Genomic DNA, 26,951 nt, shown 5'->3' with positions numbered 1-26,951 from the left:
GATCAGGACGACGTGTTTACGTTTCCGCGTATGTTTTTTTGTTCATTTGCAATCAGGCGCGGACGCCGACATGCGTTTTTGACTTCTTCCACTTCGAATTGTCGACGAAAATTCCCGTCAGTCGCAGGTACGTTACGCCGAGTACATCGAACCGCTATTTATTAATTATTTCCCAACTAAAAATAATGATCATTATTAAAATACACGCATCATGTCAAGTTCATGTTTTCATGAAAGCCGGAATTCACTAACAATGTAAATTTGTTAAATTTCACAAAAACAAATATCGCATTGAACCTTAGATGACATTCAAACAGTAACGATTGGATGCTGTCAACTGTGTAGTTAAGTTTTTAAAAAAAGATGACGCGGTACTTTTTGTTTATAATATACGTAACTACAGCAAAACCTCTCTTTTACGGACACCAAGGGGAAAAAAAAATTGTCCGTAAAAGAGGGGTTTGAAATGCATACTTTTGTTATACGAGGGGAAATTATTTGACCGTAAAAGTGGGATGACCGTTAAGAAGGGTTTTTTTTTACTATGGAACTATGTTAACACTATTCTGAGTTGGATCGCTTTTGAAGTTGATGTGTCAATTTGACATTTTGAATTAAATGGTGAGAATGAAAAAATATACAAACTCAACCTTATTAGTTTTATGAGAGCAGGTTTCTTGGAGTTCCAAGACGTTTGACGGTTGGTGACATTTTATCAAGAGTAGTGCCCTCTGGTAAGATTCTGAAAATGATATTCAATAGTAGCGACACCACGAAGATAAAATTATTTTAAGTTATTGCTAGTAAACTGCACATTCCTCGGTGGGAAAGCTGTAAGTCCTAGGACAAGCCCATTAAAGACTTTCTCACCCTCTTGTTATAGTAGACTTAATAGAAGTAGGTATTTCATATTGCTGCTGCGCAGCCCTGTAGGCATCACCATGGACTTACATTGGAGCATCCAGGTTTGAACCCTGGAGATGGCATAGTGGTGGTCGATGTGAATGCAAGCTGACCTCCCCGTTAAAAGTCTTCCCACAGAAAGCAGCAGACCTTTGCAACTCTACAAATATTCAAACATTACATACTCACAAAAACTTTTCAACATTAAACACTCACTTGAAATAAAGATGGCTAACTTCATACACGTGGCTGCACCTAGGGGAATGGCAGGCAGGTCTGATGTCTGACACAGGACCAGTGGATGCCCAAATTTCACCCTTGAATTTCTTCTTCAACATGACAAGGAGGTGCCAAAATGTGTGCTTGCCCCAGCTTACCAAGCATCTAAATGCAGTCCTGAGAACAACTATAGTATAGGCCTAATGCTGTAATAGCTGTAGTATAATTCCTTTTGCGGATGTGTTCACAGTTTTTTCTTTGGCGAGAATGAAGTTTAAAAACATAACGAGAAGTCGCTAAGGTGTTGAAACGGAGCCATGCTTAAGGATGTCTTTCTTGCCAAAGAAAAAATTTCTAACACATCACCAAAAAGGGGAGAAAACTATGGCTGTTAAAATGAGAAAATGACGATAAAAAACTAACAACAAAAACAATAATGTTCTCGGACTAAATAAGGGATCAAGATTAAAAATATAACATCTTAAACCAGTTACCAGATTGAAAGTAAAAAAAACCAGAACTCACACATATGCAACTATTCCTTCTGATATGTAAATACATGTTCTTTGGAATATAAATGTAAACCTGGACTTTATTTTAAATACTCTGTTATTTCGGATAATGTCTCACAAGTCATTGAAATGAGCAGAGGATGAAATAATTTGCAGGACATCACAGATTTATTTACATAGTAGGCTACAGCTTTTTTACATGTATTTACAGACTGAGAGCTGCCCCCCCCCCTCCCGATAAACCATGTTTTAGACAGCCCAAATAACCACTTGGGCAATCATTAATAAAAGATATAAACGCACGGCATCAACATTAAAAAATGCTTTTGTTGCCGCATATGCAGTCATTTTTGAGCCATTTTCAAGCAAGATTATTGAGTTTAAATGGCAGCTGCCCAATAACCACCACATATTGCATATCCAAATCACAGCTGTTTACAATATACAGGGTGATTCAGAAAGTATCATCATCTAGCACAGTCTTTCCCGAAGTGGGCAATATCACCCCTGACTGGGCAATGGAATTGTCTGGGGAGGGGCGATAGAAGCTACGGGTACAACATAGCATCTCATGTGCACGCTTAAGTTGGGGGATGATGAGAGAAAAAAAAAATTCTAAAGAAGGGGACAAAACAAAAAGCTTTGGAAACTCTGATCTATGTCTCCAATCAAATGTTGAGGAAACAACATTAAAGCATCTACACACGTCTCCAAGCAAATGAGGGGGGAGAGGCCCAATCATGTTTGAAAATGTGGTGTCTGTAATGTGTGCTTCCATAATTATGCAATTAACCAGTTGAAGAATATTGAGGCACTTTACACAACCACGACTTTCTTCTACAGAAAAACATGGCTCATACACTGCTGGCCACCCAAATTGCAACACCAAGAAAGACAAGAGATATCGCAACAATATTTATTTTGTAGATAACATGTTGGCCAAGCATCAAATGATTAAATTTATAGACTTCTGTGAAGTGTGGTTCCTGCCAAAATCAGTAGCCAGAGTAGCCGCCATTGTTGGAGATCACCGCTGCCACACGCCTCGGCATTGATTCAAAGAGACTTTGGATGTGTTCTTGGGGTACAGCAGACCAAGCAGCTTCCACGCGTTGCCAAAGTTGATCTGGTATGGCAGCTGGGGATGTAATCTGGGTCAATCGTTGAGCAACCATGTTTTCTATCGGCGAAAGATCCGGAGAGCGAGCTGGCCAGGGAAGCAATTCAATCTGGCGATTGACGAAGAACCTTTGGACAATGCGTGCCACGTATGGTCGTGCATTATCCTGTTGAGATATGGCTGTGGGCAAGCTCTGAAGGTAAGGAAGGAAACTGGCTCCAACACCTTGGAGATGTAGCGCTGGCTTTTTAAAGTACCGGCAATGCGTACTAGAGGAGTGCGAGAGTGATATCCAATACCGCCCCATACCATGATACCCGGTGCAGTACCAGTGTGGCGGTGCATAACGCAGCTGTTCAGCATCCTCTCTTCACGGTGTCTCCAGACTCGAATCCGACCATCGTGGTGTTGCAGACAGAAGCGTGACTCGTCAGTAAAGACAATTTCATTCCATTGTGCAGTCCACATCCTTCTTTCATCGCACCATTGGCGGCGGAGACGTCTGTGGTTCTGCGTCAAGGGTAGACAAAGCAATGGACGTCTTGCGGACAGACCACTCTGCTGTAAACGGCGTCGAATGGTACGCGCAGACACTGGATGATGCAGTACAGACTGAATGTGCTGTGCTATGGTTCGTGATGTGGCTGAGCGATCCGTCACTGCCATACGCACAATACACCTGTCATCACGTGAAGTGGTGCACTGAGGTGGATGCGATCGAACAAGTCGGTCCGTCGTACCCTCCTGCATCCAACGATCACATATCCGCATTACAGCTGTTTGGTTTCGTCCAACACGACTACCGATTTCCCTGAAAGATAATCCACAATCTCGGTAGGCCACTATCCTTCCTCTGTCGAACTCGGATACTTGATCAAAAGATGATCGTTGTTTTCTATGAGGCATAATTGATCGTTTTTTTGAAAAAACCACAAGAAAAGCACAATTGCCGTACTTCAAATCGTCGAAATCTCCAAGCCTTAAATAGCGCTTTGAAGTGACGCCACAGGCGCGCGTGATGTGCTTCTGTGCTGAAATTCTAATCATTTGCATATCTCACCTGCGCTAATGCGTGTTGTAAATTTCATATTATTTGCATGCTTCCTTCAGGGTGTTGCATTTACGGTGGCCAGCAGTGTATATACCAATACCAAGGCTTGATAAAACCTGTCACTAAGGTGCCATGGCAATTGAAAAGTTAACATTGCCACTTGAAACGGGGGGGGGGGGGGGTGTCCCCATAAAGTTTATGAGTACACCATTTCCGACTGATTTTGTTAGGAAAAAAATTATTGTTGCACATGACATTTCATAGGTGCCTTAATTTTTTTTTCCAATTTGTCAAGCCCTGTCGTACACTTGTAGTAAAGAGATTTTGGTTGGTTTAAGGTCTCAACCTGGGCCGCTTGTGTTCAATTAAACGAGAGACATATCCAAGAACATCAAACTCTGAGAACTTTCTAACTTAACATGATTTATTTAAACTTGAACAAAAATTATTAGTTAACCAAACATAATGTTAAAACATACTGCAGTAAAAATATTATAGCATTGATTGAAGTGTGCGGCTTTCTTATATAGTGGATGAGGGCGTGGTAATAGATGACTGGAAACGATCGCATCATCACTTTGCATATGGAATGCAGCGCCGCCACAAGATAGTACCAAGCACATCAACCTTAAAAAAATTGGGGATATGTTGTAAGATATCGTATGATAGTTTGCTGAATCCCGAATTTATATATGTTTTGGTGGTTCATGTAACAGTGAAAAGAAGTCTTATATATTCACACACACTAGAAATAAAATATGTAATGGTATTTTTTGGGATCAACACACACAAAAGATAAACCAAATTTATTATTTGTGGTTCCCGTTTTTTTCCTCTTCTCTTTTTCTAAAATTTTTTAGTGACAAATATATTTTATTTGAGTTAGCATAACCTCATTTCATTGATAAGTTAGTTTCAAAGTTTGAAAATGTATTAAAGGTAAATATTAAATCTCTAAATGTTTTTCTGTATTTTTCTAGGTGTGAATATAGGCCTTTGCTCATTATATTTGGGGTATACAGACAAGACAATTTTATCTAGTCCATTTCCTTTCCGAAGTCAGTGAATGATGGAAAATAACGCCAATTCTAATCCCCAACGTGCAACCTCAGTTGAAGATAGCGGCTCACAGACACTGTACAGTGCCACTTATGCCGATGTATTGAAGAAAGACAAAGAAGATAATATACCAGATGACAACACTACAACACAAGACTCAACTGATATAAACCTGAATAGCGAAGTAGTTTCTGACATTCAGAACGAAAACGTGTCGGATTCTGATGTTCAGGGTTCAAAGCTGAAAAGTCAATCTGAATCAAATAATGATTGCGAGACACATTCATCCACACAGTTTTCTAGTAGAAATGGTGAATCCACGTCATTGGAAGGGTATGACAGCTTGAGTTTAGTCGATGAGATCACAGTGAATTCTCGTGATAGCCTCGAAGAAGAAGTCGTGTCCGAATTAGTTGAAGATGAAGTCTTGAATGAATCTCAGTCTGGAAGTGTGAACACGAAGTTAAGTTTGAGTGGAAGCGAGCAACAGAAAAGGAAATGGATTTCCTCTTCTTCAGGTGAAATTCTTTAGATTGTTTGGATATTGCTAGCAAATATCTCTGTCAAATTTATTTCAAAATATAGTCAGCAGTGAAGTTTTTTAAAAACTCGTGGTGAAAAAATGAATTCAAGTTTCTCCCTCGAGGTAGACAAATCAGACGCCATTTTTGCCTGTTTCAGAACTTAATTTGATATTAATGGTTGACAATCGCTACATGTTTCATCTATTTTGTTAGCTCATTTTCAACTTGGGCAAGCACTGATACTCTGACCAATATTTTATCAATTGCATTTTTATTTTATTTTTTGTGTGTTTCTTACTCCTTTTTGTCAAGTTTAGGAGGTGACAACAGATTTCTAGTTTGCCTCTGTTTTTCTAGAGAGCAAGATACGAATTCTTTATGTAGGTGTAAGAGGAAGGGAGGGGCATTACTGCACCTGGTTGCAACTGAGAAATTCCAATTCTTTTTTATTTCCCCCACCCCAACTTACGATCAAACCTTCAAAGACATTTTTACATACTTTGCAACACTGATAAAAAACTAAACATGTTGAAAACGTGCTCTTCCGAAATAATAGATTTAAAAATAAAATAGATAAAGAAGAATAATAGATTTAAAAATTAAATTAATAGATAGAAAAAAAAAATAGAGAGAGAAGGACATTTAATAAAAGCACTCACCTCTTTATTTCTCCTGAATAAACCTAATTTGTGAATAAATTTACAATTCTAATTGATTTAAAAGAAAATTCAAGTGATGGTTACATTCTTCTCAATACAAAATTAGATAGATGACAACTGGTTTTGTAGGACTTGAACTAATATTTTCCAAATGTGCCACAAATGGGGAAAAAAAAGCTGGGGAAAATTTTCATTTGGCTATAAACTATTTATAAAAAATATTTAAAATTATAAAAAAGGGGAAATATGAAAATATACTTGTGCTAAAAATAAATATATTTGATTTAGCTGTCATTTTAAAAGTGAAAAAATAGGCGGGGGACAGCCAGGAGCAGTAGGTTTCCTTAAATGAAAATTTGTTCAGGAAAATTTAAAAATTCTATTGATGAAAAAATTGAAAACATAGTGACGACTTTTCAGAAGCTGGAATATAAGTACAAAGTGTGGGGAAAAAAATTATAGAGCAAGCAGTGTAAACTGTTGGGGTTGCAATTTAGGCCAATTTCGAAAGAATCAACCATATAGTAAATTTTGTGTATACTGCACCATTTTTGCTATGCATTGCCTTAGGGCTGGACAAATTACAAAAAAAGTCTAAAACAATTTTTGGGTAGCAAAAAAAATTTTGCCCGAGGAACAACGCCCAAAATAATGCTTCTTTTGGCTTTTTCAGGGCATAGTGACCCTTTTTCATGTAGGTAGGTATGCTGCTGAAATTCCAAACATTTTGTGCTGCTCTCAGCCTGCAATTTACTAACTAAACAAAGAAAATTTTAGGTGCCAGTACCAATTTTTTAGTCGTGTGGCGACCTGGTGCCTGACATAGCCTTACATACAGCTCAGGGTTTAAGCTGAATAAAAAAATTCCTTTTGCAATAAAGAGAAAATGGGGGAAAAGCTTTAGCAAAATGCAACAATACTAATGATCGATGGTTGGATGTCTACTCGTTTTGTACCTCCTGTACACAGTTTTGCGAAAGTGCTACTACTTCTTCCGCATTCTAAGATTTTCTTTCATATTTTGTGAAAAATGTGACAATAGCTTAAACCCTGATACAGCTTAGAAGCACCACTGGTCAGGACACTGCATAATTTTTGATGTTATAGCATCAATTTCACTGTTCACAGTGGAAGAGATGAAACCACAACTTAGCCATATGGTTAAACCTATGTAGGTTTGTGCTCAAAACCACCACCTTATCTCTTTCTGGTAAAAAGGTTTTTCAAAAACATTCTAGCGAGTCTTTCTTTTATATCTTGTTTGCTGTTAGACAGGTTTATCATTGCCAGACCTTCACCATAGTTAAAAACAACTTGAATCGAAATCTTCAGTTCACTTCAATGTAGGACTTGCTGGTAAAAAAGCTGATTTCAAGTGCATCTCGACATAGCACTAAAGATGTACGAGGAAATTGTTTGATTTACAAACTTTTGCTTCTGAATAAAACTGACTTTTTTTTCTTTAAAGAAGAAAGCGATAGCTTTGAAGAAGATGATGAAGCCTCAGATGGATTAGCAGATATAACTGATACCTACCCTGGAGATTGTACCAGGTGGAAACTCAGAATTCAGGATCCTGTTCTTCCAGAAACAGTCACAGTATTGAAGACAAGATATGGTGGTAAGGTTTACTTAGTCGGGACAGCACACTTCAGTATGGAGAGTCAAGAAGACGTGGCAAAAGTGAGTGGATAATTTTTCTTCACTTGCGATTTTCTTTTATTGTAGGTGATTTTAAATTCAGTGTTATTTACAGAGAAATCTGGAATTTTTTTATATATCTACAACACAGGAAAATACTATGTAACGTTACCCTCAATAAGGATACCCTCTTAATGATACTAACCTATATAAGTGTTTCTCAAACTTGTGTTATACGCAGCTCCCTTGCACTAGTCAACGATGATCTGCGGCTCCCTGGAAGAACCAAATAGGCACACATTAATATTGCCAGCTAGCCATACCTATATAACAATATTACACTCTGGTCCCTATGCACTTTTCATGGTGTTTATACAGGGCTTGACAAATCCCAAATGTAAAGTCCCCATGGGGACTAAAAAATAGATATCAGAGCCTATGCATAAAATTTTCTTTGTGCTGTTTCTAAATTGGAGTTTAAGAACAGCACAAAATGTTTGGAATTTATATCAGCTTATCTGCCAACAGTGCATTAACCAGAAATTTTTTGAGTTAAGCTGATTTTGCCTCCCTCATCTGTATGAAATTTTCGTAGTTTCCCCCAAAAATTTTTCATCTGAGGCAGTTTTTCCCTTTGCCCCCACCCCCAATTCCGATTCTGTCTGCCAACGGGAAACAGGATCACTACACTGTGGAATAGTCAAAGGAAACATTTTGGACCTATTTTTCTAGGGTAAAACACTTTTTGACTCCTGAAAAACTGTTGTGGCACCTAGATTTTCTTGCAATTTGTCAAATCTTGGTTAATATATTCCTTCAATAATGGTACACCTCTTTGGTCTCTTGAGCAGGCCTGGACTGGACAAATCCTGGTTGCCATGGCAACTAAAAAATTTATGTTGGCACCGAAAATTTTCTTTGTGTAAATACTAAATTGCAGGCTGAGAACAGCGCAAAATGTTTGGAATTTATAGCAGCATATCTGCCAATATGAAAGAGGGTCACTATGCCTTGAAAAATTTAAAAGAAGCATTATTTTGGATCTTTTTCTTTAGGTAAATTTTTTTTTTTTGCACCTAGATTTCTTTGTGATTTGTCTACCCTTGCAGTAGGCCTATTGTTATTATAGGTGTTGTGACCTGTATAAGCAGACAGCGTTAAAATTGAAAGTTCAAAATTAGAGTATAGCGCCTAAAGGCAGGTGTATGCAACACACTTAACTAGAAATTATACAAGTGAAAAATTGGACAAAGACAAAAAGAGATGAATAAAGAAAGTTAATGGATCAATGAGGAGGTCTTTCTTAAGGAGAGGGAACCCCCACAATGTCCCAAAAAGCAAAATATGTTTCATGATTATAAGTCAAAAAGGTATTGTTTTACCATTTTATTATTTTTGGGGGAACGGATGGTAAAATGATGCCCATTTTTGGCTTACCATCATCAGAAACTTTTTTTTTTTTGGGGGCAATGGGGGTGGGGTCCTTGATAAAGACCTCATTGTTCCATTAGCTCTTTCTTTATTAGTCAATGATTTTTGTCCTTGTTCCAATTTTTCACTTGTATATATTACAATTCATTATATACAATGTTTTCTGAACTGAAAAAAAAGAACTTATTAGAATTTATTATTTGCCATTCTTTAGACAATACGTGCGGCTCAACCAGATGTTGTTACTCTGGAGTTGTGTAAAAATCGAATGAACATTCTGTCACTTGATGAAGAGACTATTTTGAGGGAATCAAGAGATATGAACTTGGAGAAAGTTCGAGCTGCTATTCGTCAGGTATATATATATTTTTGGTTTTTTTTATTTCTTCATTAAAGGTAGCTGCAAGTAACATGTTTTCTTTCAATTGGTACAGCACGTGTATCTTGGTTCTATGAAATATGGGAAATCATAGCATTATTATTATTATAAATCTTGCACATAAATTATTTTCGAAAATGACTTTTTTGACAGTTTTAGATTGAGAGCATCAAACCTCACAGCTTTTTTTAAAAAAAAATTGGCAATGATCTGCTCTCTATGAAGAAAAAAATGAACCCTTTGTGTGTTATTCAACAGGATGTCTCCCATCCTGTTTCTTTTTCTTCTGTAAAGTTGGGAATTTGTTATGTATGAGGTTTTCATTATAAGGTGAGAATAATTGAAAGAATCCAATATAAAATTTTATTAATATATTTAAAAAAAATAATAAACGAATGTTTTTTTAAAATATTTTGACTCTGAAAAAAAACAGATTTTGTCAGCTATTGCGAATTTTACATACTTCGTAGTCTTACAAGATACATGTGCGGTTAAGCAGTTGTACATTACTATTTTACTGTTTATTAATTTCTCTATTAATAACAGCAGCACGTTTGAGGTAATTCTTAGAACCAATCATATTCAGAGATCAGCCTCCTGTACTCTTGCAGGCTCATATGATGTATATTAATTTTATTAAAAGGAAGGAAGGGGTGAACTTTATTGCTTTCTGTTATATGGTATCATTGATAAGCATTATAGATTATTTATGCCATTACTGTGTTATAGGTAAATCTTTGTTGTTTATGACTTGTGAAATCTATCTTTTAGAATGGATTTATGCAGGGAGTTTTGTATTTGCTGCTCCTAAACATGTCTGCCAATCTGACAAAGCAGTTAGGTATGGCTCCTGGTGGGGAATTTAGAAGAGCCTTCACTGAGGTATGCAGCTTTTTGTTGTGTAAAATTTAAAAAAAAAATCATTTTGCAGACATGGCTAATGTGTTTGAATAAAACTTATTTTCATTTTTTTTAATTTTGTATTTTTACATGACCCTTCTCATATAAGTTGGTTGAATTAATATTTTGAAAAACAATTAAGTACATCAAGTCTCTCAAACAGTCAAACTTTGTTAATGAGAAACTCAAGGGTTGGTCAAAATATTTCATGTTAACCAATCGGCATGAGAAGTTTTCAAATGAAAATAATTTTTTTTACATCGTCTCTCAGCATTAGTATGAAATTAGACAAATAAATCCCCACACACACATCAGCCAGCATGCTGGAAAACATTGAGGGAGACCAGCGTGCCAGAAAATTTGAGTCACATATTCTTGAAAATTCTTAAATATCTTTATTATAAAAATCCATCATTGAATTGGCTGAATGTATACTGTGATCCATATTAAACCTCACTTTTCCTGGCATGTGGGGAACAGACAAGACCCTGATGTTCAAAAATCTGTCCCTTGAGTTTGGCGGCATGGCCAACTAATGGGGGGAATACAATATAAAGTATTTACTCACTAATTCTTCAGATTAGGGGAAGCTTCATTACTAACCTCTTACTGGTGTGCCCATCTATTGTTCTTAAACCAGTTGAAGCTTGATATCACGGAAGTCTGCTTCTGGTTCATTATGTAATGTTTCTCAGATATTAGTTTTTACATGAGTGATGCTATCTGCTTGAATATCAGCCACCATTTTCATTGACCTTGACATAATGTAAATCTGCTTCATAATACTGTAGTTCCACTGTGCATAAAGTTTTGTAAATATGTTTTATATTTTTTCCCTTGCATTATTAGAATCTTAAGTTTTCAATATTTGATGTTTCCATTTATAGGTGATTGAAAATTTTATAGCGCTCAAAATGAAATTTGGAACAATAAAATGTTCATCTATAAAAATAAATATTTGATCAATTTTATTCTTTTATAGAGGAAGTGAAATGTTTTCTTTAAACCTTTTTCTCACTTTTACTTAGCATCATGGTTTCATATTTTCAGTTTTATAATGAATAGTTTTGGTAAATGATGTGAATCTTTCTATTTTGTTTTATCTAATTTCGACTGTGAGTTCGCTTTCCATATACACAGTATAATGATTTTCTACAGGCAAAAAAAGTTCCTGGGTGTGTTGTCCATTTAGGAGATCGTTCAATTCATATCACACTGAAACGAGCTTTGTCGATTCTTTCACTGTGGCGAAAGCTGAGGATTGCATGGTACATGCTCACGAACAAGGATCCAATCAGGTCTGTACTTCTTTTGGGAGAAAAAAAAACCATTTTTAATGTTAAGTGCTCCTGACCTCCCACATTTTTTTTAGCAAAAAAAATCATGATCAGATTCAAACTTTACTCTTTCAATTTTTTAATATAAGTTTTTAAATCGTATTCCTTCATAAAACATTGATTAAAAAAAAGTGTTGCATGATTTTATTTTCCTTTCATGAGACAATTTTGATGAAAAATATTATGATATTTATAAGTTAATGAATACAATCTTTATAATTTTGATGACATCAATTTTTTTCCTTACCCAATTCTGAATGAAGTAAGGAAGAAGTTGAAAAATGTAAACAGCGAGATCTTTTGGAGAAGACACTTGCAGAAATGACTGGAGAATTTCCTGAGCTGAGTAAAGTTTTTGTTGAAGAACGTGACCTTTACTTGGCACATTCCTTGCAGAAGGCTGCTATACCTACTGAAATGAACGTAACTCCTTCAGGTAAGTTCCAAAATCTTCCTTAACTTTCTCCTCTTTTTCAGTTCATGTTTATCCATTTAAATGACTATTTAGAATAGGGAAGGACTGTCATGACTGTGCAATTTTGCAAAATTTCTATATTTTACTGGTTAACTCAATCGAAAAATGTGAAATTTTGATAAACCTTTAACCTATTTTTGACTGCTCTTCCAATTTGTGACCTAATTGCATTATTTTTTCATATATAAAGACTAGTTACTTAAATAACATATTTGAGAAGTTTCAAAAAATTCTACTTTAATAATAATAATATATCTACTTTAATAACACTGGTCAACAAAAAAAAATTTTTTTTTTGGTGCCTGGGATTTTAGAATGGATTTTAGCTATATTTTGGTTGCTGAATCTAAATATGAAATCAGTTTTTCTCTATCAGCTCTACATTTTTAGATAATTTCACTTATCTATCAATGTTATTTTCTGTTCAATGCTTTCAAGTATGAGTGTCGTAAAATTTATACAAGGATTGGTTCTTGTATATTTGACCCATTGTCAGTCTTATTTTTATAACAATTGAATTAAAATAATATTTATGAAATAATAATAATATATTATTTTATAAATAAATACTATTACTTTAATCCAATTGTTATAAAAAGAAGACTAACGCTATTTCAAGCGGACGGCAGCAATATGTAGGATTTAACTTTCTTATGAACCGTCTGCCATCCAGTTAGTTCCAGAAAAATCCGATAGATGGAATTACCTATCCTGTATCTGAAGTTACCTTCAAAACTTCAACTGCAGTTGAGATTAGTTTGTGAGTTCGCGCAGTGCAGATGGGTCGATGTTGGTGTCGCTTGAAATGTATGTTTAGTAAAGAGTTGTTATAAAGTTAACCTATAACGTAGATTGTTGTTTTTGTGTTGTTGAATAGAAATAAAATGAGTTCAAGTAGAAGAAGCTGTGTACATCATCCTGATGTCTTTTGCTACATATGTGGAGAATACACGTTTCCGGAAAACAGAAAATCTGTTAGTGACTTTGTAAAGAGAGCTTATCTTGGATATTTTGGTGTTAGGCTTGGTGATCAGGATAAAACCTGGGCACCGCATCAGGTCTGTAAAACTTGTACAGAGCATTTACGACAGTGGACTACCGGAAAAAGGAAAAGTCTGAAATTCGGCGTACCAATGATTTGGAGAGAACCCAAAAATCACTTCGATGACTGTTATTTCTGCCTAGTAAATATTACTGGAATCAATCGAAAGAACCGTAACAAGTGGACTTATCCTGATTTAGTCTCTGCAAGGTGCCAGATTTCTCACTCAGAAGAAGTGCCAATTCCAACGTTTCACCAGCTACCAGAGCTCTGTGAAGACGAGTATTGTCCCTCTGATCAGCCTTCTGATACCACTGAAGGTGACAGTGATTATGAGGAGATATCATCAATTCCCCAATGTTTCAACCAAGATGAGCTAAATGACCTCATCAGAGATCTGAACTTGTCAAAAGAAGCTTCTGAAGTACTGGCTTCTAGGTTGAGGGATAAAAATTTACTTGAACCAGAAACCAAAATTACATTTTATCGTACAAGAGAGAAATATCTGCTACCCTTCTTCTCTCAAGAAGAAAATATTGTATTTTCTCACGACATTAGAGGTCTCCTGGGAAAAATGGGTCTTCCAGAATATTTTCCGGATGATTGGCGTCTATTTATTGACAGTTCTAAGCGAAGTTTGAAATGTGTTCTTCTACATAATGGGAACAAATATGGTTCAATACCAATTGCTCACTCAACAAAAATGAAAGAAGAATACGATACCATAGCTTTGGTTTTGAAGAACATAAAGTATCATGAACATCAATGGGTGATTTGTGTAGACTTATAAATGGTAAACTTTCTCCTTGGACAGCAAAGTGGCTACACCAAATATCCTGCTGGTCTTTAAAACGGGATTGTGCCAAAATACATTCAAGAATGTCACGGAAAAGAAGTTTCCGAAGTGTTCAGTGAGTAATTGGCTTAATTGATGACTTTTCTCTTTCTTTAAATACAATAATATTTGTATAATAGAATAAAAATTCCGTATTTAGTTTGTTTGTTTAATCCATGGATTTCATTTAAAATAGTGTAATGTATAGTTCACTAAAATGTTATATCTTCAAAACTCGAGCTGCTATTCAAAAACTAATACTATATTTGAATTCAGGGCATCAAATTCATATGAAATCACCTCAAAAAACCTTGGCACCAAAACCACTGTTGACCAGTGTAATATATAATAATACTAATGTTCTACTTTAATAGGTTTTTCTTTGTAATCAATGTTATCAAATCGTTAATCTACTTAATATCAATCAACTTAATTGAATGAATTAATTAGTAATTATGATTTCAAGAAACCTCGTGTTCCATGTAACAAAAAAAACTTGGGGGGGGGGAACTTATTTTCTTCTGTTTTTAAAAAAATTATTTGTGTTTATATTTAAAAAAAATCGAGATAAACTAAGGATATGATTTTTTTTTTTTTGGAAAGCTATAAATTATTAAATTTCTGCAGAACAAATGTTTTAAAAATACCGTGGCACATTTTTTCATTGGATCTTTTAATTTCCAAAAATGTCTATTTCATACAAAAAGTTGCTTGAAAATTATTTGAGAAAAATTTTAAACAAAGCATTGTGCAAATGCAATCTCAGTTAAAAATGGGGTAATTTATATTTTCTAATCCTTATCTATTACAACAACAAAGTATGACAGTGATAAAAAACAGAAAAAAATTATCTTGTTCTACAACACTGGATGACAAATTTTGACAAAGTTTCTGCCCAGAACAAAAATAGTAATCTTGTATGTAACTCTGTGTGCTTAGAAAGCTGTAACTCTGGATGTTGTATGCCTCTCTGAAAGACCATAAGAAAGCTGTATTTGCTACCATTCCCTCTGAAATTACACATTTAATGCAATTAAACAGGTCTAAGATGGGCATTGTAGGAGATGGAAACCTGTCTGATGGAATCAATACATAGTCTGTTCAATGATTAATGCTTTTGTTTGCACCTTTATAAAACGGAATATTATTTCAGTCTGTTGACGTTCCATTTTGTACAGGTTTCACTGTACATCTATATATACACTATCTACCAATAAGTATTTGGACACCTATGCAAATGATGATATCTGTGGTCCTGAGATGCGTCACGCCCTCCGCCGGTATATATCGTGTAGGAAACAACATCGGCATTAGTCGCATGCAAGATGCCGCGCAGTTCGGAGCTCTCTGATTTCGAGAAAGGTATAATTATCAGGTATCACAAAAATGACAGATTCTTAAGGGACATATCTAGCGAGCTGAAGTACCCAAAATCGACAGTGGCCTATGTGATTAAGAAGTGGAAGGTGAGCTGTGATTGTCGGAATTCGCCCCTAGTCGGCAGACCAACAAAACTGGGAGATGGCGACCGACGGGTGCTGTCCAGAGAAATTTGGAAGAACAGCACCCAACCGATGGCCCTCATCCGCGAGGAGTTTCAACAGGCATCCAGGAGTATTGTTTCAATGAATACCATCCGTAAGGAAGCACATCTGATTGGTTTTCATGGTCGGGCTGCTGCCCATAAGCCTTTGATCACAAAGTCCAACCGCGTTGCTCGGTTAATGTGGTGCAAAGCACATCGAAACTGGACCGTAGATCAGTGGAAACGGGTTCTTTGGAGCAACGAATCAAGGTTCACCCTCTACTGTTCGGATGGCAGGGTCTGGGTCTGGCGTCTGCCTGGAGAACGTCTCCTGCCAGAATGCATTGTGCCAACAGTCAAGTTCGGCGGAGGTGGAATTATGGTCTGGTGGTGTTTCTTCTGGTATGGACTGGGACCCTTGGTCCCCATTCATGGTAAGCTCAACGCCGATGCCTACTGCACTATTTTGGATGACAATGTGCTTCCTACGTTGTGGCAGTTTTACGGGGTGGACCCCTGTTACTTTCAGGACGACAATGCCAGCTATCATACTGCGAGGTTAACCAAGGCTTGGTATGGTGCCAATCGGGTTCATCGAATGGACCGGCCTGCCCAGAGCCCAGACCTGAACCCTATCGAGAACCTCTGGGACGAGTTGGATCGCCGAATTAAGGGGTGCCCTACCCGTCCAAAATCGGTGAAGGAACTGACATGTCTTCTCCAAGCTGAGTGGAAGAAAATACCACTAGCCGTCACACAAGGACTTGTGGAAAGTATGCCCCGGAGGGTTCACACTGTAATTGCCTCTCGTGGAGGCTCTACCAACTATTGATTTTGAATAAAGTTAGTTTTTTTTTTCTATCACAGGTGTCCAAATACTTATTGGTAGATAGTGTATAATTATTGATTTTCTGTCTGTGTGTGTGTGTGTTCTCTATACAAATCTACAATTTTAGATAGATCGTCACCAAATTTTGCATATATACCAAATGAGACCCGACTTGAACGATAGACTACTTTAAAATTTCATCAGAGCAGGGCAAGTGCCCCAAATAAGCAAAAAATTGTCAGGCAACAATGGTTTTTGGGCCTCAACAATCTCTTTCCGAACGTTTACTTTAATTACCGTGGTTCCCTAGCAATGCGTTTCAGACGTGTTTTATGCCTTTACAATGGTTTGTCACTTCTCTAATCCTGTTAGCATGTGTATAATACTGTAGTTTATGCCTTTATAATGGCTGGCCACATTTTCAATACTCCCAGTAATGAGGCATTGTGAATAAATGTCATCATCAGCATCGCTTTGAGGGTCAAGAAAAGGGTGATCTTCATAGAAATCAGTGTTTAAATTGACGATTTTACTGTAGAAATGCAAAAATTTAGCGGTGTTTTCTGTCATATCAATAATTTTAAAAATTGCATTAAATTCTCGATTTTTGAAATATTAAGTTCGCTTAAAGATATACGAATCCCAGGAGATTAAATATGAAGTAATTAGCCGGACCTACTTTTTTGAGTTGGATATTCATACAATAACAATGATTTCAACTTTTTATTTATGTCTTCTGAAGTATGAAAATTAAGGTCTTCGTATTGTCTTTTGATATTCAACTTCATAAATTGATATCGTTTAGGTTGTTTTAAAATCAATTATGGGTCTGTAAAGTACATCAAAGGAATTCCACAGCTTTAACTAAGCATTTTTGGAAGCAGAAACAGGCAGAAATAGATAACTTGAAGTTCGGGAGGAGGATCGAAATACCTAGTGCCCCTTAAAAAAGGGAAAAAAATATTTGTTTCTATGTTTCTTTAGATTTGTTTATTTCATGAAGTCGTGCAGGAAGTCGCCATATTGGTTAACTTAGACACGGTTTGCATGTCTCTCAAAGAAAGAGGGAGATATCACGTGATCCAAACAGCCTCATTGAAGAAAACCCAGGCAGTGCCGGGTATTGTAGCTAGTATATTAATTAAAAAAATACATTGAACATTGAAGGACTGGACACCCTGTTTCCTATCTCAGAGAGATATTGCGGTGTTCCTGAAGGATGGGTTGTGTTCGAAAATTTATTAATTTATGTGAAAATAACATTTTTTGTTGTTTTATTTTCTCATGTGGTGGCTCACTTTCACTTTCCATGAGATTGAATTTTTCTTTTTATCTTATTCTAAAGTTTATTTGCACAATTTTACTTAATTTCTCCATGGGAGAATGGGGCAGATGCAAGTAACTTATTTTGGTGCATTCAGTAAAAAAGTAATGTTAGTTTTGGCCATAATGTAGTAATTGCATAAGTGAAATATGCATACTGAATGCTGTACTGTATTATGTATTTGAATAGTGTTTTTTTTTTTTTCTTTTACGCATTGCAATATTGTAACAGAATGAATTTTTTTTTAAATTTCATCAGTACAATGCACTGCTTTCTGGAGAAGCTGAACTTTATGATTTTATTAAAATGTACAATATAATGTATGTTTTTCTTGGGACGAAGGAGGTGGTTATAGCAAGCGTCAACTGTGTTATAGAAACTTCACCAATGTATAGAGAGACGTTAATCTAAAAGTAAAAACACAACAAAAATACACAGATATACAAATTTATTACAGCTCAATAGTTTATTTATTGGTGTCTGACTTGTAGTTTATTTTGCATTGCACTTGTACTGGACATAAGGAGCATCAAGGTTGACCGTTTTTTTCCTGGAAACTTTGTTCTATGATCCTTACCACCTTTTCACCATACAATAATGCTAGTAAAAAAACTTTTCAACTATTAACAGGGTGATATTTCAAAAATAAAAGACAATAAAACTTTGCATGGCGATATCCATGTTCATCAGATCAAAATCATTGGGAATTGCATATTTTCATGTCGGATGCAATTCCATTGTTGTTCAACGTAATAGTTAAATCTTGGACAGAGTTATATAAAACCTCTCTGAGAAAAGTGGTTCCACCATATGATGTTGTTTGTTGCGTAGCTATTCCACCATTGCATGGATTTTCAAGTAGCCTACATGCCTTTTTAACCTACTAACGATCCTCAGGTCTGATAAAAATCTATTTGAAGACTGTCAAATTTATATAGTGTTTCAAAATTATCTAAAAAGGTTTACTGTCTTTATATAAATTATTTTTCTGTAATATAATGCAAGCAGTGCATCTCTCTCAGTGAAAGCACCATGATCTCAAAAACGCATGTGCTGTAGCGTAACACTTAGTCTAAGAAATACTTTGTTACAATTTTTGATTTCAACAAGACAAAAAAAAAAGCCTTATTATGCAACAACACATAATTCATTTTTATCGAAAATACATACCTTTAAATTAACTGTTGTCAATCGCTTGTAATCACCATACTTGTCTTACATGTTTACCTTTATATCATAAAAAGATTTAATTGTGTGAATAATTATTACTTGTACTTGTGTGTTCAGGTGTCATTGCTCCCGTTGTTGTTGGAGTGGTTGGAATTGGCCATGTTCCTGGAATAGTAGAAAAATGGGAAAAAGTTCAGGATGATGACATACCACCCATTTTATGGTATGTTTTAGCTCATGTTGATCTTATTCTAATTTGAGATTGTTTTTGAATTTTATTCTTTCACTTCTTGGTACATTTATATTCAATACAATTGAACTCCATCAGCGTTCAAAATGGTTGGTAGTTCATTGGTTCATGACCACTTATTAAACGATCAAACCACCAAGAAGAGAATTAAGATGTTCTGCAGAACCTGTAGCTGGAAATTTCCTCCCCCCACCCCATGACACATTGGCCCTGGAACTCCTGAGGGAAAATCACTGATCCTCAGTCATTTTGTTTTCTCAGCCGTTTCAATGTGGAATGATGATAAATGTTTGCTGTTGTAAAAATATTTAATAGAGTTAATTAAAATAGAGTAATAAATATTAATTAAAGTAATAATATTATATAGTATATATTAGAGTAATAATATTATTAATAGAGTAATTAAAATGTTTAATATAAATGGGTATTGTATTCCCTTTGTCTATATAAACATATTCATTGTTTATCTGGTTTCATTCCCAGCCAGATGTAATGCATTAAAAATTAGTTTCTTCTGCAAATTATTCCATCCAATCCATTGGCAGATATTAATTTTTCAAGCACACTTGAATAGTTTGAATTTTATAAATGAAACATTTGTTCAAATTTTTCTTCAATTATTATTCTGGCTAAATAGGCAATTTGCCAAACAAGGGGGGTAGAAAAAATTGACTTTGAGCAATTTGTGTGTTTGAAAAGGCAGTATGGTGAGAGATAACATAGTAAATCATTTTCGTCACCATAATAATAATTAATACAAGTATTTTTCTGTTAGAACGAAAATATCTCACATAATGAACGCAAATTTGATTTAACACCTTGTAAAATAATAATTTTAATTTGATAATTTATTTTTACCATGTTTGGGGGCAGGCAGCACAAAATCATCTCCCCAGCCAGCTGTTGGCCATCCCTTCCATAGGTGTTTGAGAAGATGAGTCTCCCCCTGCATCCTGTCATAATCTGCTGTAATACAGTGGATAAAAGTGGAATAATCATAATTGAATAAAATAATGGAGGATATGATTTTGCCCACGATATATTCAGTTCCACAGATAAAATTGTAAAGACAAACACACATGACAAGCCAGTGAAAAATTTTGTATAACTTTAGCTCATCCTTGAGCAGTACTATAAAATTTTGAAGTCCATTTATCAAACTTGGGTATGGACAGTTAAGAGTATTGTAGGGCTCAAAATATAAATTATGAAGCCTTCAAAATGTATGCTGGATGAATGCCAAGAGTAATTTAATGCTCATAAGGCCTGGAATTTAAAAATATGGTTTTGTGAATTTAGAATATGGCTAATAAAGTGCAGCATTGAATTAACTTGTAAAATCATCACATTCGCAGCTGACACTGTACTACTCTATTCAGTTGATGACAATCATTCACTAGCAGATTTAATAAACATTAATTTATTTATAATTTGTAATTGGTTTTATCAGTAAGGACTTAAATAAATATAATAAAAACTAAGTTTATGTGTATTTCTGCTCTATAACTAACATATACTTTGACAATAATCTGATATTCTGTGATAATAGTTGCCAAATATTTCTACTTGTAACTCCTTGAATCTCAAACAGGTTTCTAAGATCAAATACCTAGGTATCTATATTGATCATAACTTTAGGTCAAAAGTTCATGTAAAATATTTGTGAAACAAACTTCGTGTTACGTAATTTTATCACCTTAAAATGTGTATAGATCAGTCTTTCATATTAATGCTATAGTCGTTATTCCATTCTATACTATTATATTGTTTAGATGTCTGGGGTGGTAGCTTCATTTCAAATCTTACTTCAATAAGAAAACAAAAAAGAGCAATAAGAATTCATAACAAATACAGGGCTCCCACTCGTCTTACTTTTCCTACTTTTTGTTAAAATGTCCTGTTTTCTCAGTTTTGTCATACTTTTCCCACCAAATCCTATCAACAAAATCCTTGTAACTGATTTTAATTGAAAAGGGAAACATTGATACATTCATTGCCAAATATTATAAATGTTGTAGATTGTAATTAATGATTCTGTCAAAGCAGAAATTATATAGTTTTAAAGGGTATTTGGGGGTGGGGTGTATGGGGACAGTTGGTTTATTAATTTTTCACTTTGGCTTGAGTCAATCTTACAGTATACTGAAATAGTGCCATGAAAAAAATAAATAAAAAGTTTATTTTATTTAGATATATGATTACTGGTGGGAGGTACCCTCCTCCATCCTACAGATACCTTTCAATCTGCATAAGTGGAAGCCCTGCAAATGACTTTTCAAGTCTTCCAAGACAACTTTTTAGTCTTTGAATCTTTCTTTCCTCTATGTCAGCTTTACTTCTACAAATCTATTTTGATGCCAATTTGCTATGCCTTTAAACAGTTCTCATTCCTCAAATAAATTAGAAATATATACTCGGTACCACTGATTCACAAAACACATCTGAAGGAAGCATTTTACTTACCTCATCCCAAAATTTTGCAACTTTTTACCACTCATTATTCTTATTATTACTAATTTATCGCCCATAAAAAACACACAAAACAATGTATTTCTATCAGTGAGATTGAGAGTTTCTTATGGTTTGTTCTACATTCCTTATTCAGTTAAATTTTGAATCAATTTGATGTTATAAATTGCAACATTATACTGATTTTCATCATTGGTGTTAATCTAAAAATCATGCAATGCATATTGCCTGTAGTTGCACTCCCTCCTGAACTTTGAAATTTATTTGCATACCGACACTCACAGTAACACAATGCACACAAAATGCAAATATAAATTATTCAACCACATGATTTTAAGGAATTATTATTACTGAAGAGCCAAAAAAACTGGTGCACCGGCCTAATATCGTGTAGGTCCCCCGTGAGCCTGCAGAAGTGCCGCAACACGACGCGACATGGACTAGACTAATGTCTGAAGTAGTGCTGGAGGTAATTGACACCACGAATCCTGCAGGGCTGTCCATAAATCCGTAGGAGTAAGAGGGGGTGAAGATCTCTTCTGAACAGCACATTGCAAAGCATCCCAGATATGTTCAATAATGTTCATGTCTGGGGATTTTGGTGGCCAGCGGAAGTATCTAAAGTCAGAAGAGTGTTCCTGGAGCCACTTTGTAGCAATTCTGGACATGTGGGGTGTCGCAGGGTGCAGGGGATCAGACAGGATGCTTACGTACCTGTCACCTGTCAGAGTTGTACCTAGACGTATCGGGGGTCCCATATCACGCCAACTGCACACGCCCCATACCATCACAGAGCCTCCACCAGCTTGAACAGTCCCCTGTTGACATGTAGGGTCCATGGATTCATGAGGTTGTCTCCATACCCGTACACATCCATCAGCTCGAAGCAATTGGAACCGAGACTTGTCAAGGCATAAAGCTTCGTGTCATGCAGTCATCAAGGATACACGAGTGGGCCTTCTGCTCCGAAAGCCCATATCGATGATGTTTCGTTGAATGGTTCGCATGCTGACACTTGTTGATGGCCCAGCATTGAAGTCTGCAGCAATTTGCGGAAGGGTTGCACATCTGTCACGTTAAATGATTCTCGTCAGTCGTCGTTGGTCCCATTCTTGCATGATCTTTTTCCGGCCGCAGCGATGTCATAGATTTAATTTTTTACCAGATTCCCGATATTCACAGTACACTCGTAAAATGGTCGTACGTGAAAATCCAAATTTCATCGCTACCTCGGAGATGCTATGTCTCATCTCTCGTGTGCCGATTATAACACCACGTTCAAACTCACTTAAATCTCGATAACCTGCCATTGTAGCAGCAGTAACCGATCTAACAACTATGCCAGACACTTGTCGTGTTATATAGGTGCCGACTGCAGCGCCGTACTCTGATTGGTTCCATATCTCTTTATTTGCATACGCATGCCTGCACCAGTTTTTTTGGCTCTTCAGTTTAGTTTTTCCAGGGCAAAATAAAATTTATACATATTGGTATGCACATATACTGGGGGAAGACAACAAATCAACCACTTGTATAATATTGTTCTCAATACATTTAGGCCTATAAAGTGAGAGAAAAGTAAAATAATAAAATTATAAGTATAATCCCTTATTCAATTTTGTTTATTTTGCTGATTAGTAGTTTTTTAAATTTATGTAAGGATATTTTTCTAATTTCATTTCATCATTCAATCTATTATATTTCCTTTTACCAAAAATTACTCTGAATCATGTGAAAGTAATTGTATAGACATTTGATTTTGTTCTCATATTTACCACTACATTAATTTTTTTTTTGTTTTACTTTGTTCACTAATATATATGCCTGCTATTATAAATTTGCAATGTGTCAACCAGTACTGGTCTCTTGACCAATTGACTGATTTTTTTTTTTTTCCTAGTCAAATCTATGTAAGAAATAAAATCACTGAAGTATGTTATGATATTGGAATTAAATTAAAAGATTAGAACTTTACGGGAATGTGTTTCATGTCCAATAAATTAAAAGCATTTCAAACATGTGTTCTGTATTTCCTTCTCTAGCATTCCTGAACCATCCATGTCATCAAAGGTTATCGGCAAGTTGATTCGTTATTCTTTCTATGGTCTCGTAATCTATGGTGGCTATCGAGTTTTGCCAGACTCATTAGTTAGAAAGCCTGTCAGTGTGCTTGGTTCATACGTCACTGGTCTGCTTGATAAGAGGTGAAGATGTGTCTTTCTTTTTTTTTTTCCTGCTAAGCAAGAATAAATGAAAGCAACAGATTTTTGATGTTCAAATACTCATAAATGAAAAGAAAAAAAACCCATCTGTACTGTTTTTTTTATGTCATTGATCTGTTGGCTTGAAGAGGGGAAAATTAGTTTTGTTTTGTGTTTTTATTATTTCTTTTGAACTCTTTCTTAAAAGTTTTTTTTATGGGTTCTGTTTTTTTTTTTTTTTTTGCTATTTTGGGGCTATGAAATTAAGCTTTTACGCATGTCGAGTCAGTGTGTAGAGTAAATTTTCTGCCGTATTTGATTGTGTTCACTCAAAACATTTACATTTGTACTTATCTGTGTTATTTTGTGATACATATGAGTATATATTATACACACGTCAACTATTATATTTAATTCAAAAGCCTGTCACATCTTGATGGCTAAAGGAAATTTCGTTATTATCCTGTCATTCCAAAAGATTATTATAAGAATATTATATATAAGTTTAAATTTTTTCAGGGGAGTGTGCCATAGTGTCAATAATTTTAACGACGTGTGTAGGTAATGCTTGATTGGTGGGAATTTGTAAAATTCAAGTTTCTGGGTTATTGAATGAGATATTTTATTGTGTTTGCTATTTCCTTGCTACTAAATAAAATTAATCAAATGTTAATAGAGTGTTATTTGTGAGCTCTTTGTGCCAAGATTGTTAATAACCAGATGTTTCTGTTGTATGTTCATGCATTTCAGTGATTGCATAATTGTGACAAATATTCATACTGGTAATGTGAATGGTTTGGGGGTACGTTAAATAGTTTATTTTTGGAAACTTTAGTAAACATTAGTCGTCTGAAACAGACCCTATGAGGGATCTCATCTGATACATTTCTTTCTTGCGTGTTTACGTGATCTGCAGTTTGGACCACTTCCAACCTATTAATTATTTTATGTAACCAAAAATAATAAAATCATTAGATGAAGTCATACTTGTGTATTTCTGTATGGAAACTTGAGATAATAACATATCTTCCCTCCTTATGCTAGAAGCTTGAATGTATAAATTTTCACTTTTTTTATCAGTTCGTTGGATACCTTATTTTGCTATCTAAGTTTTGCTTGAAACACAAATGTGCATCCCTATTGAAATGCATGTTACAAAACATTTTAGAAAAATAACTTCTATAGAGTAACATGGGTGAACATTCAAACATCATTTCCCACATTTTTTTTTTCTCGAGGACCCTGCACATTCATACTTCTAGTTTGAGGGGGGACGATATAATCTACCAGAATCTTTCTGTCTGAAAAAGTAAATGAAAGTTGGGAAATTATGTTATTGGGTGTGGTTTTGAATCTCAATTTTAATCAATTTCTTAGCATTTTGAAACAGGAGAAGATTAATGTTATCTTGACATTGTCCAAAAGCAAATATCTCGAATTTCATATAAGTCTTCATTGAAAACATGTAGGAGTGTTGAGGTATAAGTCATAGCAACTTTAAAAGAATGCTGAAAAACTTTAAATTCTAACAATTTATAGGAGTTTTATAATCAAAATTGTTACATGTGTGTGTACTATAGTCATTTAGTTACATTGGCAAAGCAACAATTCAAAAATAAATAAATGCCCATATAATAGTTCTAAGCCCTTGGAACAAGGTCTTCAACGCATGAACAGTCAAGCTCTTTGGTAAAGCTGAGTGGCTATGAACTTCAATAGAATATCAAATGTGGCCCATGCTGTGCTACCTGTTGAAGGCCCTGCCCTAGAGTACATGTAATACTGCAACAATTTTTAAATGTCAAATATTGGTATTTGAATATCATTGCACCCGATTTCCTATCTGAAGATTTGTAGCTATGTTTTGTTGAATGTGAAATTGTCTTTTCTGTAGTGATATATATTAGTATGCCACTGCTCATGTAGGGTATTATTGTTGCTTACAACTTCTATTCACACTTTTCTATCTGTGCTTGATACACTTGACTTCCTGCATTGGTCATACTTTTGAAAATTCTAAACAGTTCTCCAGGGGTCTGTCCGAAGCACGTTAGGCGCTGCACTGGACAAGACTATCCTCTCCAGAGGATGTGAGTTGAGTTCGGGCCAGTGTCAGCCAGTGCCATCTTGTGGAATGCCGCAGCTGCCCCACTACCGGGAGGGTACTCTCTGCAGGGGTCTGTCCAGCCAGAATTTATGGCTGTTTTCTAGACCCTTCACAAAATTAAAATTAATGAAATCATAAATTTGGCATTTCATTTCTTTCGTGATAGATTAATTACATTATTTCGCTTCCCACAAAATTACTTATTTTCACAAAAACATGACCCTACAAAGAAAGTCTGGACTGACCCAACTTCCTTACTCATTTGCTGCCAAAAAGAAATGGTTGCTATGACTTGTGTACTAACCTTCATATGAATAGTTAATACTTCTGGTTTGTAAAAAAAAATTGAATTGCAATTCAAATGGAAATTATCTGAAAATTTAACTATTTGGAAATTTCTCTGTCGTAATTAGCAACCTGTAAATTGTTTCTTCTGAACTGTATTTGCTGTTTCAACAATGTTTTGGTTGACATCTTCCTGCATTATGTCCTTGACATTGAGCTTATATGTGAGTTTGTATTTTATTCCTTAGCAGTTATTAGCCATTGAAAAGAAAGCATTGTGAATGTTGAGTAACTCAATTTCTATGTGATGAAAGAGTTTGAAAAATAAAGATTTTTTTCCAGTTTACCTAATAGTATTTCGATTTGCCATTTGTATCTGCATCAGGCATTGATAAATTGACGTTCATATTGTTTCAGCTACAGTGGGTTCTGCTTATGATGTTCCCATTTAGAACATTTTGTCACTCATTTTCATTTAGGTCCCAACTCTCTCTAATACTCATCAAGATTTCCCGTTTTCAACATTTTGTTACTGGTTTTTTTGAAAAACAAACAGGATCCACTGTATTTGCAGCTGATAAAAGAAGTTACCCCTTTGCTATAGATGTGTCAATGTATTGGCTTCCAATGTTTGAGTTTGAAAATTAAAGGGTTATTATACATAAATTATTCTATCACCTTCACTAACATATCTCAATATTTAA

The 26,951-nt window shown here is 35.3% G+C and overlaps 1 protein-coding gene across 2 annotated transcripts; it reads left to right on the top strand.

The window, feature by feature from the left end:
• On the top strand, positions 1–26,593 carry LOC149075631 (traB domain-containing protein). Of its 2 annotated transcripts, none has more exons than XM_089243118.1 (9): positions 1–127; positions 4,786–5,382; positions 7,519–7,730; positions 9,334–9,474; positions 10,270–10,380; positions 11,557–11,696; positions 11,999–12,171; positions 19,053–19,158; positions 23,697–26,593. In XM_089243118.1, the coding sequence occupies exons 2-9, from the start codon at positions 4,872–4,874 to the stop codon at positions 23,860–23,862; spliced, it is 1,560 nt and encodes a 519-aa protein (XP_089099244.1). In that variant the 5' UTR covers positions 1–127; positions 4,786–4,871; the 3' UTR covers positions 23,863–26,593. The 2 variants fall into 2 exon arrangements, with proteins under 2 accessions (XP_089099244.1, XP_089099242.1); XM_089243116.1 differs by having other exon boundaries at positions 7,516–7,730.
• The last annotated feature ends 358 nt before the right edge of the window (positions 26,594–26,951 follow it).

Source organism: Pholcus phalangioides, unplaced genomic scaffold (assembly GCF_987345545.1).
Source record: "Pholcus phalangioides strain wild (caught in Gottingen) unplaced genomic scaffold, Ppha-v1.0 ptg000015l_1, whole genome shotgun sequence".
Taxonomy (NCBI): domain Eukaryota; kingdom Metazoa; phylum Arthropoda; class Arachnida; order Araneae; family Pholcidae; genus Pholcus; species Pholcus phalangioides.
The sequence above is the reverse complement of the archived record's forward strand: the minus strand, read 5'-3'. Positions and strand labels throughout refer to the sequence as shown.